Source organism: Pezoporus occidentalis, unplaced genomic scaffold (assembly GCF_034315485.1).
Source record: "Pezoporus occidentalis ecotype Australia unplaced genomic scaffold, CSIRO_AGI_Poc_V1 ctg9, whole genome shotgun sequence".
In the NCBI taxonomy this organism is placed as follows: domain Eukaryota; kingdom Metazoa; phylum Chordata; class Aves; order Psittaciformes; family Psittacidae; genus Pezoporus; species Pezoporus occidentalis.
Genome location: NW_026916262.1, coordinates 6,606,180 through 6,619,761, shown reverse-complemented (window position 1 = coordinate 6,619,761; position 13,582 = coordinate 6,606,180). Strand labels below are relative to the sequence as shown.

The following is a 13,582-nucleotide window of genomic DNA, read 5'->3' as shown; positions in this document are numbered from 1 at the left end:
GGCAGCCTGTGCCTAACTGCACCCAAAAGACTGGGATGTGGGCGTACAGGGGGAATTTCTCCTATCGCTTTCATTACAGAAGCTGCAGCTGGTTTTGTCCCACAGATGATGGTAATTCCTGTGCTGCAAAAGGAATGTAGCAGGAAAATTGTCAGGTCAATAGGGCATTATTTATCAAACTTGATTTTTGTGGTTACTGTCGTAAGGTCTTTCTTCAGCATAAAATCCATCATTTGAGGGAGCTTTCTTCTTAAAAGATTTTACATGTAAAATCTTTCATGCCTGTTCAGCTGAGCAACGTATCATTGGTGAGTCCTTGTGTACTTATTCCAGACAACCTTGATGAAAATCTGTCTCCATCTTACAGGTTCGACTTCCTACACTCAGCTGCATGTGGGTATGAGAAGATAATACCTCAGTTCCACCAGCTCCAGCACTGGCAGTGATGATGTTCATGGATTGCCTTCCATAAATCCATGCTCTTTCCCTGCTTTTTATCATGTGTATATTTTGGGACCAAGATGAATACAGCTGTACAATTATATTACAGGTCCATCCTGGCACACCCCACAGACTGGGATTTATGTATATAGGCACTTTGTGTTCATGCAAAAAACACCCCAAAACCAAACAAAAAACCACCCCGGAACAACCCAGCCCCCTCTCCCCCCCTTAAATTACATGTATATTTGTGGAATGCTAATTTAAGTGATTAACTTATGAAGTGTGTATTTATCAAAAGGGTGCAAAGATGAAACATGTATTAATGAAATGGAGCTACATTCAGCAAAGTTTACTTGCACTTTTTCTGGCAAGGCTACTGAAGTTACCTGATTCTCGTACTATTTGCTACCGGCAGCGCAGACAGAATATCACTTGTAGAGACCTATTTTTGTAATGGTAGAAGTTTTGAATTTTATGGGTATTTTGTCAAAGTACTGAAATAAAGACAACCTCATGCTTCTAACCGTGTTCAAAAACCACTCCCTTGCTCCCCCCGCAAAGCTTGCTCCTACCTGCGTTCCTCCTGCAGCTTTACTTTTCACAGCTTCCAAACTACTGCTGCTCATGAGAGGAGGGGGACAGCTACAAGCCCTTGTTTCTGAAGACCTGGTCACACCTGACAGAACAGAAAGGGAGTATCCTGCACTCCCTCAGTTGCTGTGATGGGTACAAACACAAGGTTTTACAACAGTTACACTTGAGCTTAGAAGAGGAAAGATGGGCAAAGCTGTTGCTGCAGTGAGAACTGATATGGGGGGAAGCTCTCTGCATGACTGACCTCATGAGACAGAAAGTTAGTTTATTACAAATTTAGTTACAGAAGTTTTTCAGAATTGACAGAACTGAGCACAGAAAACTTCCACGAGAGGTTTGGCTTTAGATTTCATTCAAAGTTACTGTGAGCCAGAGCTCACGACCATTCATCTTGGCCACTCTTGACCCAAACGCCGTGTAACAATCCTGTGTGAGTCAGTGCAAAGGGGGACAAGATTCAGCTATTTCACTTCATTTGTGTCCATTTTATACACAGCCGTGTTATTTACAAAATTAATGTTGTTTGTATCATCACACTGTTACTTTCACACACGCTTACATCAAGCTTCCAAGAATCACTACTGTCAGAAGTACTTCTTAGAAAATCTTTTGTTGCATTTTACAACTGCTTCCAGTTAAGCCATTTAAATTGTTTATTCTCAGAAAAGACTTTTCTCTGAACAGTCTGCAGTCTCCCTACTGCTCAGCTGGACAGTAATATCCTTTTAAATGATCAGCATCCATCCCACTGTGGTGCTTGTTTTCTGACAGATTTCCTGTAGTTGGATGCAGAGGTAGGGTATGCAGGCTCACCCCCTGTTATCTGGGGAAAGTAATCATTATCTTCAACTGTCTCCAGAACAAAGAGTTCATGTATTTCTTCACCTCAAAGAGCTGGCATGCACCTTAAAAGTGTTACACCAATAAAAAAGACACTTTTCCTTTAAAAACACAACAAGAAATTTGTAGAACACGCAGTTATACACAGCAGCATTCAATGGTGTGGGCAAACAAGAAATGCAAAGACTTTGCACATGGTAGATTATGGTTGTTTCCCTAAGAGCAGTTTCCATTTGCCTCTCATTCTGTCACAATTTTAGTCAAGTCTGTTAGTTTACACAATTTAAATAAGTAGGGCTTTAGCTGCAGAATTTACGGTGACCTCCTTTTATACCTGATAATGGGGTTATTAGGAGTATGTATCATTGTTGTGTAATTTATAGTTGGAAAATAGCCATTGACGAGATCAAATTCATACAAGCGAAGCAAAGTAGACCAAATAGTCTTAATCTGAACATAAGCAAAGTTTTCTCCGATGCAGCGGTGACGGCCTGCAAGGGAAGCCATGAAAAGCAGTTAGAATACTTGGTTATTACGTCACCTGAGAACAAGCTGGCTTTAAAGGTTTTATGCAGACAGTAATTGCTGCTTTCCAAACATGATGCTGCATGTACACCATTATGGAGCTCCATTAAAGTGTTGCTGGTTTTATAAGCTGTCACTGCAAAAATGAGACTTGAGTTAATTAGCAATGTGAATGAGACTATGCTGTTCTGTCCTCACCTGAAGCGTTAAATTTCTGTATCACCAAAGGAGCTTTTGCAACAGTGAGAAAAGATACCAGCTGTAACCCTACTGTGGTGATGTCTGCAAACTGTTTTGGCAGCTGTAATTAAATGCAGACTTTTCCCTGCCTTTAACTGACTTTATAGTACCAGGCTTTTACCTTGACTTGAAAAGACTCGAGTCAAATTTCACACATGCTAACCTAAAGATTTGTTTTGACTGCTACTCTGAGTGACATACACAGCTATTACTAATGCAAAACTATCATCGGCTTCATGCCTTTAACAGCACTTCCACAGCAACAAGGCTTTCAGGCAGGCAGTGAAAGAACAAGTATCTATTCTCAGAGGCTGCAGCATGGGGTGGTGCCGTACGAGATGACCAGTGTGAGCCACTTCCAGGGCCAGCCCTCAGGAAGGCAGCGCCTGTTCTTACTCACCAGCGCCAAATGGAACGTATGCAAACTTCTCTCCAGCGGCTGGGTTATCTTGGAGATACCGGTCAGGCTTGAAGTCTAGGGCGTCTCTCCAGGAGTCCCGGAGTCTGTGGTTAACAGTGGGAGATACACAGACCTGATGGCCAGGGGGAATATTATATCCAGCAACAGTCTACAAGAGAAGAAACAAGATTCAACACGTCACAAAATTTCTCCATTTTTCTTTTTAAAGTGTTGCCCGAAGTGCTGCATCATGAGGCTTCAATTTCAGGAGAGCTTTTGGCTAAGCTCATTTAAAATTAATGTGGCCTAAAACTTTCCTGTTTTACTTGTACAGGGCACAGTGCTCAAGTAGCTACAGGAAGCTTTCAGCTGCTTTAACAAGGTCACAATGCTACAGAAAGGGTTTTCTAAGAAAATGAGTAAGCTTACCATGTATTGAAAGCATTTGCCATGAGGGGGCCATTCATTTAAAAAATTACTTGACATTCTATCTATCTTCTACAAACAGCAAGATTTCTTTTGGATTTACCTAGCTTGTATTAAGTGCAAGCCAAATTTTTTTAAGATAACTATTAAAAATACATGGCAAACACAAGATGTCTTTTAAGAAGTGGTAGAACCAATCTAAGCCTGAGTGAGACCAACAGCTACACTTAAGTTGCTTTCTTCAGCCAGCTCCAGCTACAGGCCCACTGATGCAGCCCAGGCTGCCACTAACTTTTGTCCCTGCCAGTAAACACTGCTCCTTTGTGTTCTCCTCCTGTCAGAAGGGACACCCCTCACCTGGCCTTTGCCCACCCTACTGTAGGGAAGTGAAGCTCGCCCCAATGCCTGTACCTACCTGGGGAGTCCTGGCCATCCTCATCATGGTCATTATAGGAGGTCTAAGCCTTAACGTTTCTTTTAGACAGCGATCCAGCAAACTGAGATCCTTGAGCTGAAAATACAGAGAAAATGATGTATCAGGACAGACAAGTTTATTCAATGCAAACAAAATGGTATTTTATACCATTTAAAAACAAAAGAGTAAGCAGCTCATATTTGCACTTCATTAGCTACCCTTATCATTTCTTTTTTCCCCATTTGGTTCAATTAAGAAGGGAAAAATCTCTGACCAGTGCCATGGAATATGACTAGTTTCTTACTAATTTGTCTCAGGAGTGTTTTCTGATGCCTAATTAAAGAACAAGGCCACACTGCATCCCTTTCCTCAGTGGGAATATGAAGATCCTCCTCTACATAACAGTCATTTCTTAAATAGGCATCATGTAATTTCCTTAGTCAACACTGGTTAAAAAACAAAACGTGACTATATTTGGGTTTTTGTTTTGTTTTTTTTTTAAATAATCATCTAAAAGCATAAAAATACCCAGTAGGAATAATGTAACACACAAACCTGGTCATAAGTTAATGGTGGCAGATCATCCCCACAGACTGCTTTTTGTTCTGCATAGCACTGCTCTTGTATGGATTTGTCTCTGGCTATGAAGAAGCCAAGCCAGGCGCTGGTGGTGGAGGATGTGTGCTGCCCCGCCAGGAGCAGCCCGATGAGCATCCCAGCAATTTCATCGTCTGTCAGAGGACGCCCATCCCTGGGTTGAGGGGTGTTACATTAGAGCTTCATTTATCAGGTTTCCAGTTACAGAACCACTTACAATTTATTCTACTGCTTTTCTCCTCCTTCTCTTTCGTTGCCTACCCTAAATGGAGCAGTGAAAGATCCAGGGATAGGAAGAAAGGTGAACAGAGGGAGAGAGACTCTCTAGGAGCCTGGAAGAAGATCATAACCCAACAGCCAGCAAAGAGAAAGGAAGCCACCTTGTGAACACTGATGAAAATCTCAGAACTCTGAATACCCATTTACTATGGTGTTTAAGTTGTTTCTGAGAATACAGCTAGGACCAATTGCTGGCAACTAAAGCAGCTTGGAACATGAGGGAATATTTCTTACTCTTTGGAAGATCATTTTAACTGAAAAGATCAAAGCTAAAGTAAAACATCTATAAATGACAAGTCTTCAAACTCTTGGCTTACTTGTATGAAGCATCTAGTAGAGTTTGGAGCATGTCATCCTCCTTTTCCTCAGACTTTCGACGTTTCTGGATAACCTTGTAGAAAATATTTTTTATTTCTCTGTGTGCTCGGTCTCGACGCCTGCAATTCAAACCACTTCTATTAACAACTTTATACAAAATAACACACAAAATCACGGAATGGTTTGGGTTGGAAGGGACCTTAAAGATCATCTAGTTCCAGCCCCCCTGCCAGGAGCAGGGATGCATTCCACTAGACCAGGTTGCTCAAAATGCCTATAAGGAGTTATTGGGATGTCCTAGAATAGCTTATAAACAAGAAACTGGGGTGGGGTGGGGGGGATGGAAGGGGAACAGGAAAGTGAACAGAGGAATCAAAACAACAAAGAGGTTTAGATAAAATTATTTAAGTTGCTTCATCTGTCCTTTCTGGTACCTGAAGCTCGGCAGAGGAAGCCAACCTGGCAGAAGCCAGGCAGCATGAGTAAATCCCCCATCCAGGTCGGCATATAGCTGAGCCACCTTCTCATTCAGCAAGCCTCTTATTTCTTTCCCGTGTAAGCAGTGACTTGCTGTCAAAATGATAAGTTCTGAAAGGGCTTCAAACAGGTCTGAGGGAAGATTTGAAAAAATGTTACTGAAGATGCATTTCTGGCAAGATGTTACGTTCTATGTATTTATTTTGTGGAAAATAAGTACCTGGACACAGATAAACAGTTTTAAATAGCGTTGTAGATTGTTTTACGAGGAGAATGAAGAAACATCTGATTTTAAATCTCTGTGTGTCTATCAGGTCTCTCTTGAGACTTGTTAGTTAGAAAAAGTTGTTGAAATCTATGATCTACGTTGTTCCTTTTTAGAATTTTTTCTGGGAGAGCTAATAATCCTTCCAAAGCAAGCCATGCAGCGCAAGCTCAAACCTTAAGCAGAAATCATCAACCAACCTTGAAATTCAAATCCATGGGAAACCAGTTAGTTTTGCTGCCCCCTGAATTATTTTTATACAGTAGTATTGATACTTTATAAAATTACAGATTCTATTAACTATTACATGTAAATTATATACTTACAAAATAAATATTAACCATAGTACAATATGTAAGTATTCCATCTTATAGAAAGATTGCATGTGTAACTATAAATATATAGTTACAAATTATTATATATATAAAGATATATTTATGTTTAAATAACTTACATTTCTGACACTGCTATGCCACTGCAGGCTTGCAACTATGGTAATGGGCTATGTCTAGCAGGTGTGTTGGGAAAGACAGGTGGGAAATGAAAGAGGAATTCCACTGAGATCACCAACAACCCTATCAGCTTTGAGAATCCGGCTTTTCAGTGCAGAAGATCCCTGAGCTGAGACCTCTGACAAGCTCTAAGAAGCAAGAGGAGTATTTTTTCCAAGGGACTAAGGGGTTATGCTGAGCCCACTCGTATCATTCAAAATAAGCCTGATTCAGCCAGGCAACAGGTACACTCTGTGAGGTGACTAAGAAATCTAAACATAGTCCTTCACTCCTGTCAATGATCTTCTGAGCAGCTTTATTCTCCAATAGCCTTAACTTTGATTAAACAAAATCTGCATTTTGCATTTCTTCTTATGTTTGTACAATTTTACCTATGTCATTCTTCATTTCTATAATATTACAGAAAATCATTTACAAAAACATACTGTATTTGCCTTAACATCTTCCCAGAAAATCAGAGGAAAAATGCATCTGATTTTACTTACTTTTTTCTCCACTCTCTCCCCACGCTCTGAAATACTCTCTTGTTTCTTCTTCAATCACCGATACATGCTGTTTAAACTGGGCAATGTTTAGGCCAGTTTTGAGCATCTTCTTCTGTTCCAAAAATACCTATAGGAACCAAGACATAAAAATTAATCGGTACAAAGATCATCAGAATGTAATTAACAACTTATTATCATTTGTACTGTAAGAACATACAGAAGTAAAAAGAGATTATGATTAGGACTGCAGGCTACAACAGATACTCAAATTTAATTAATTGGTAATATTCTGGTTTCCACCACTTTTGCTTTTTAAGCAAGTTAGCAACATCCAAGTGAAACACTAGCTCAAGGGAGCTGCAATTCTCTCTTTTGCAATACCAAAGCAAAAAACGGTTTTAGTACCGTTGTTAAACCTAATCCCTGAAGATACAAGAAGCATTAAGGATTGAAACATAGAATGCACTCTAGATCTTTAGATACATAATCAATCACGAACATAATCAGGTCTGTCCTTGCAAAGTCTGGATTCAGCCTGTGATCCTCGTGATGTGGCCTCCTTGCTTTCTCCCCCCTGGAGTGTCTGCATTCTCTCATGCAGTAATTAATACCTTACCTCTGGTCTAGAGGTGCACCTTTCCTTTATGCGGCCCTCTGATTTCACTGCCCAGGAAGTCAGACAAAGAAACAGGAAGCAAACTGCTTCCTAGGAAAATGGTGAGCTTCATGTCCTTCTTACCTCTTCTTTTTTTAATTTGTATAGATTCATAGCTAACAAACCTACTGGTATAAAGCCCTTCATTGTATGAGAACCATTCACTGGATTGACAAAATGTTGACTCAGAAAATTATTCAACCCGTTTTTAAACCCAAATTACAAATGAGACCATCTGTCCTATAAATCTGCACCATACCATGAGTAATATACGAACAATTGTCTCTCCACCAAGGGCTCTGGATGTCGTATGAAGTTTTTCACAAACCAAAAAGGTACAAAAAGAAAGGTTACTTCCTGGAAACTTCTGTTTTCAGAATGTAGTGGGGACTCCAACAGTCTATCAGATCATACACATGCCACAGAGCAGAGAGACAAGCACATTTTCCCTTGCAACATGCTAGCCAATCTCCAGCTCAATGGAGACAGGAATGGCACACAGGAGTGAACACAAGCTTCTGCCATTTCAGCTCCTCTTGACACAATACCGTCTGTATACAGACTTGGAGGGAGGAGACAGACAATGAACTTGTGTTGACATATAGACTATGCATATTAATAAGCAATTATCAGAATTACTAGTAAATAAATTCTTCCTTTTAAAGAGTAAGGGGTAATTCTTCTAAAAACATGACTGAAAGTTACTATTATACTGAAGAGAGAGAGGCTTAGCAGCTTGAGCAGAAAGAAAGGAGCCTGAAAAGTTCTGGATGACCCATCAATGGCAAAACACCAAAAAAAGTTTAAATGGCTCTCTAAATGCCTTCCCCTACTAAAATGTTTTTGTTTCAGTAGATGTCTGAAATGAAATCGTGGTGGTAGCACTATGCAAGAAAACAGCTCACCCCTAACAGGTCTTCTGGCCAAACTGGACATAGCACCTCTCTAGCTTCACAGAGAGAAACCTACAACTAGAGCTAACCAGTCTATGTCAATAGCAAAGCCCCTGCAACTCCTAGCTGTGGGAAAAGATTAAAAGGATGAAGTCAAACATATGATTTACGTAGATGTATCCACAGACACCCAAGACTTGCTCAGTAATATGAAAAGATTAATCTTTTGACTAAAACAGAACTCAAAACCATTCTAGGGAAAAAACTAGGGTAACTATAAAAAGAACAGTACATGGTGGACCACTGAGGTAGGTCCTAAAGAGCACAGCTGTGAGAAATGCCCATTTCCAAGGAGCTGATAGAAAGTTCTATAAAACTCCTGAAAGAAGAAATTAGATCCCGTCAAAGAACTAGCTCTTGAATGAAGACAGACATTCAAATCATCTGTACACTGCAGTATGAAAGTAGAAGGCAAAACACCTGTAAGAACTGGATGAACTTTCACAGGATAAAGGACAAATCAGCACCTTTCAGTTTCAAGCAGGCATCCCACGACAGTCAGAAGCCAAAGAACAAGCACAACACAGTGAAAACCTGGCTAACTCTGCAGTCTGCGTCTGATTCATAGACACTTTTCTGAAACTAGTCTAGACCAGAGAAGAACTGAAAGCCGTATTGCAGAGTCATGTACCCTCTACACTCTAGCACCTCCAAAACGCATCCACAACTCCCTCCCTTTTTGAGGAAGACCTCTTACTGCCAGAACTAGTAAGCACAAGTCTGCTAGAATGGCCTCACTAATGAAAGAGGTCTCCCAGGACATAAGAAACAATCTATCTCCTGCTTGTTATTCAGGCTGCAGTCCTGCTGGCTTCATTCACGAAGTGATGAGAAGAGCTCAAGACCATCAAGTGCAAAAAAACCCTCGACCCAAACAACCAATCCTCCCTCCAAACTTTATGACACCATCTATCTATGATTTAACACTTTCTAACAAAGCAGGAGACAACTAAGTTCTTTTTACGAATTTACAAAGAAGTGGCAAATTGTTAGTAGTCAGTTTTATATGAGATTTTCAAAAGAATAGGGTAAGGGGGGCTGGAACTAGATGATCTTAAGGTCCTTTCCAACCCTAACCATTCCATGATCCTACAAGAACAACATACAGATTTTGTGGATCCCTGCAAAATGCAGGTGTGGAGAAGAGACTAGTGATTACTGGTCCACAGGCACATAATTAAGAAGGCAACAATCACTGCATGAGGGAATGAAGAGGCATGCTAAAGAGGAAAAGTATCAACGGCCACAGAAACTTATTACCAGTCAACTTACTGGCATTCATACAAACAAAATCAAGTCGAACTGAAAATCCAAACATAAAGCATGTCACTATGGTGCTTCTGCCACCAGACTGCTCTGCTGTACAACAGGCTGCTGATGTCAGCATACACCGAATCCAGAGTCCCCATGGAGCAAGTCTGTCCACAGAAAGTTAGTTTCTGCAGCTTAGGAGTCTGTCATGGCAGACAGCATGCACAAACGAGAAAGCAGCCAGTGCTGCACTTGGAAACAGCCACTGTGCTTCCAGACCCATGCAGCCTGTATTATGCAAGCACCCACAGAATGATTTCTGTCTAAGCAAGACAAATCTTGTGGTGCAAACTGTCAAATTAATACTCCTGCATCTAGACCTGGCATGGCAGAAATGAAAAATTATCACTCTTACAAGTCTCTCAGAAGGAAGATCTGAAATTGCTTGTAAGAGAAAAGCAGGTGCAGTCAGTCGCATAATGTAAGGGAAGGAAAAAGAGACTCGCCTACTAGTTTTAAATCTATGGTGGGATTAGATAGTTTCAAGAACATAGCATCTAGACTGACAGATGGCCAGGTGACAAAGCAAGCAACCTAAACATGTTCAGTCTTGGTTATCGACCTGAGATCGTTTACCAACTGCAATATGCCGCAACTGCATACAAACACCCAACTCCATCTCACAGAGCCAACAGCTCAGGGCTGCCTACTCAGAATGTAAATTAAGCTACTTTTATTTAAAATACATACCACATTAGGGACATCATAAGCAACGCCCTTGCCAAAAACTGGTGTGGTTAGCCGAGAGTACACATCCTCTGCATTCAAATCTTCATTTTTACTGTTGAAGAGTAGAGCAGCAGCATCACTACCCAGTAAATATGTGAATGTCTTGCCAACCATAGTGAAACTGAACACGGGTCCATACTAAGAGAGAAAAACAAACAAACAAAGTTTATTTTAAATAAGAACATTACAAATCACTAAATTGGTGTCTCTTTATGTACAGGATTCCATAAATCACTTTCTCTCCTTAAAAGTATCCAGCGATTGAAAAAGATGGAAATATCTTAAATCACATTTAAGTTCTGTTCTCAACATACTTACTAGTAATACCTAATGTTGTAACAAACACGGAAGATCTTGCACATTTTAAAACCATTTAGCTTAAAAAAATATAAGTAAAATATCAGTTAAAGTACAAAAACCAGGAGGGATATTACAGCACATACAGCCTTTGGTAATTCACAAACACTGTTACAAAAAATCCTGAATTTGGAATTATGCATAGGAAATTAAGAGCAAGATTTTCAAGTGTAAAGGCCATGTCCAGCAGATCCTCTTATACTAAATTTGCCTCTCTAAGCTAAGCAAGCTAAGATTTAAGCTTATGACTCTAAAATATTTTAAGACCATGTGAAACAGATCAAGAAATCTTATTTCAATGGAATGGTCTACTTCCTTAGTCCAGTCCTTTTGGGCTGTCATAGTATAAAACCTATTGAAGTTTTATAGGCCAGCCTGCTTAACATTGGAGAGGCCTTAAAACTCATCGAATTGCCTACACAGGTGGTCAGCTGCATTCCAGCCTGGTCTCAGATTAGTTAAAGAGTGAGATTTAAAGCTCCCAGGTAAGGCAAGAAACCATGTCATGAAAATAGCTTTTTAATTAACTTATGATTCAGCATTATCCAAACACAGAGATGTACTCTTTTTTGAATCTGAATCACAAAAGGGATGTCAAAAAATACTATTTTTCTAACAACAGTGTACATAAAAGATCTGTGGAAACCGGAGCCTGTGGTGCATTCATTGTGCACATTGTGCAACACGTCCCTATTCCATATTCAAGGTGGTAAATGAGAATTAACCACTTTTAAACAGGCTCCTGATGCAGAACTGGACAGATAACAAACGTTTTAGCAGATGATCAGCTGATCATGGGGGGGAATGTACCTTGTCATAAGCATTCTCCAAAAATTCAATGGGACTTTTCCCAAATGCGATTGCATGTCCAAGGAAAGGGATGCTTGACGAAATATACGGTGGGTATTTCTGAGGAAGAAAAATAAAAATAATTATTGATTTTTCTTCAGAGAGCAATAAAATCGTGTCCCTTTACGTAAAAACCCAGCACAGAGGAGGCTTTATCCGTGTTTTGTTTAAACACTTCTGTGAAAAGGCCAACTTCGGACAACTGATGATTTTTTGAAATAGAGTAAGAGTGGGCCACATTCAAAAGCAGTAGGGGTTAAAATAAAACCAATACGATGGTTTCTCTTGCCAACCTGCCTCAGAAAGGCAAGCACAAAGATGGTGCAATGGGAAAGAAGGCAATCAGAAACAGCAGCGTTGACGATTTGTTAAACAGTCCCCAAAGGCACGAACTTCAGCCTAGCGATGAGTTTCACACACGCGTGGGAGCCTTCGTGCAAGCTGCTCTGACGAAAGAGTCCAGGGCACGGCCGCTGCCTCTACCAGACACGAGCTCCAGACCCACGCTCCGCCCGGTACCAACATGCGGGGCGGCAGGACACGCCAGCGCCACGCTCCCTCAGAACCCGCGCCTGGGGCGGCTGCTGCGAACGCTCCCCCTCTCCAGAGCCCGCTCCGCACACCCGATCCCACCTCCCGGCTCCCTCCCCTCCACAAGGGCTCTCCTCAGGTGAGAACCACTGCTCCCCCGTCCGTCTGCCCCTCCTCACCCTCTCCCTTGCGCTCGCCCCACGGCGCCCACCCCTCAGTGCGGTCCGGGCCCCCGCCTCTTCCCGACCTGAGGCGCCTACCTTGTGCTCGGAGCCGACGTGCCGCCGGTAGCTCAGCTGGAACAGGTAGCCGAGGCTCAGCACGAAGGCGGAGGCGGCCAGCACCAGGGACAGGGCGTTGCCGACCGCCACCCGCTCCAGCAAGGACCCGCCGACCTCCGTCAAGCTCAGCATCGCCTCAGCACCACGCACCCGGCACCGGGCTGCTGGCACCCGCACGACTGAGCCTGCCCCACGCGCGCCGCGGGGCGGGGCGGAGCCGGCGGCAGCCACGCCCCCTCCGCGCTGGGCTGATCTCTGCCCATGTGACGATGCCCGGCGCCGGAGCCAACCGGCGGCCGCGCTCCGCGGGGTGACGGCATCTGCCGGGCAGCGAGGGTCGCCATTGGGCGGGCGGGGGGCGGGGAAGCGGGGTCGCGGGCGGTGGTTGGCCCCACGCAGTGACGCCGCGCGGGGGCTGCCGCGGGCGAGGCAGCACCGCCCCGGGAGCGGGGGCTGGGGCGCGGCCGCTGTGAGGGCGGGCGGGGCTGGGCCGGGCCGCGCCTGCACGGCTGTGCTGCCGAGGGTGCGTGTGCGCCGTGGCCCTTCGCGCTCCCGACGGGCGGCTTGACGGAGGTCCTGAGCTCCAGGCTCCTCGGGGTGGCCGTGACCGCCTCGGTGGCCCTAGCGCCTTCCTCTGAAGCGCGTCTCACGCCTGCGGCAGCAGGCTGGGGGAAACGCCCGTGGGCAGTGTGCGTGGGGGTGGTCATCCCCCTGTACTGGGCGCTGGTTAGGCCGCGCCTCCAGTAGTGTGTTCAGCTCTGGTTTGCCATGACTAACGTTTTCCAGTTTTCTTGATGAATTCCCGAGTTGTTTCTGAGGTGCACAACCTTAATTTGTAGTCATCATGGGCCCCTTGCTATGGCCGCCTCTTGCCATCTTCCCACATACCTTGCAAAGGTAAGCCTGTTACAAAATACTGGTCTTTCGTGGTAACACCTGCTTGGTAAGACATACTGCTGGGTGCAGTAATAAACAACAACAAACATTACTTGTTGCAAACTATTTATTAGGTAGCAATAAATAACAAATTAGCAGAAAGGGCTATACAGCAGTAAGGCATATTAATAGTATTGTTAAGTATGCAGCTGACACATTTTAA

General features: G+C 43.1%; 2 protein-coding genes across 13 annotated transcripts in view; one reads left to right on the top strand and one right to left on the bottom strand.

The window, feature by feature from the left end:
• Window positions 1-967, top strand: part of AKAP9 (A-kinase anchoring protein 9) — a 111,469-nt gene extending 110,502 nt beyond the window's left edge. For all 11 annotated transcript variants that reach the window (XM_062605163.1, XM_062605161.1, XM_062605159.1 and 8 more), the window contains one exon: window positions 368-967. In XM_062605163.1, coding sequence (XP_062461147.1) covers window positions 368-411 — 44 coding nt within the window. In that variant the 3' untranslated portion in view covers window positions 412-967. The remainder of the gene's footprint in view (window positions 1-367) is intronic.
• Window positions 968-2,121: 1,154 nt separating this feature from the next.
• Window positions 2,122-12,820, bottom strand: LOC134156793 (lanosterol 14-alpha demethylase). 2 transcript variants are annotated; one of them, XM_062605165.1, is made up of 10 exons: window positions 12,463-12,661; window positions 11,633-11,731; window positions 10,427-10,603; window positions 6,818-6,944; window positions 5,513-5,687; window positions 5,078-5,197; window positions 4,440-4,635; window positions 3,885-3,980; window positions 3,044-3,212; window positions 2,122-2,369 (listed from the first exon to the last, which is right to left on the bottom strand). In XM_062605165.1, exons 1-10 carry the CDS (start codon window positions 12,613-12,615, stop codon window positions 2,191-2,193), a joined length of 1,491 nt encoding a protein of 496 aa, XP_062461149.1. In that variant the 5' UTR covers window positions 12,616-12,661; the 3' UTR covers window positions 2,122-2,190. The 2 variants fall into 2 exon arrangements, with proteins under 2 accessions (XP_062461149.1, XP_062461151.1); XM_062605167.1 differs by lacking the exon at window positions 10,427-10,603 and having other exon boundaries at window positions 12,463-12,820.
• Window positions 12,821-13,582: the final 762 nt, after the last annotated feature.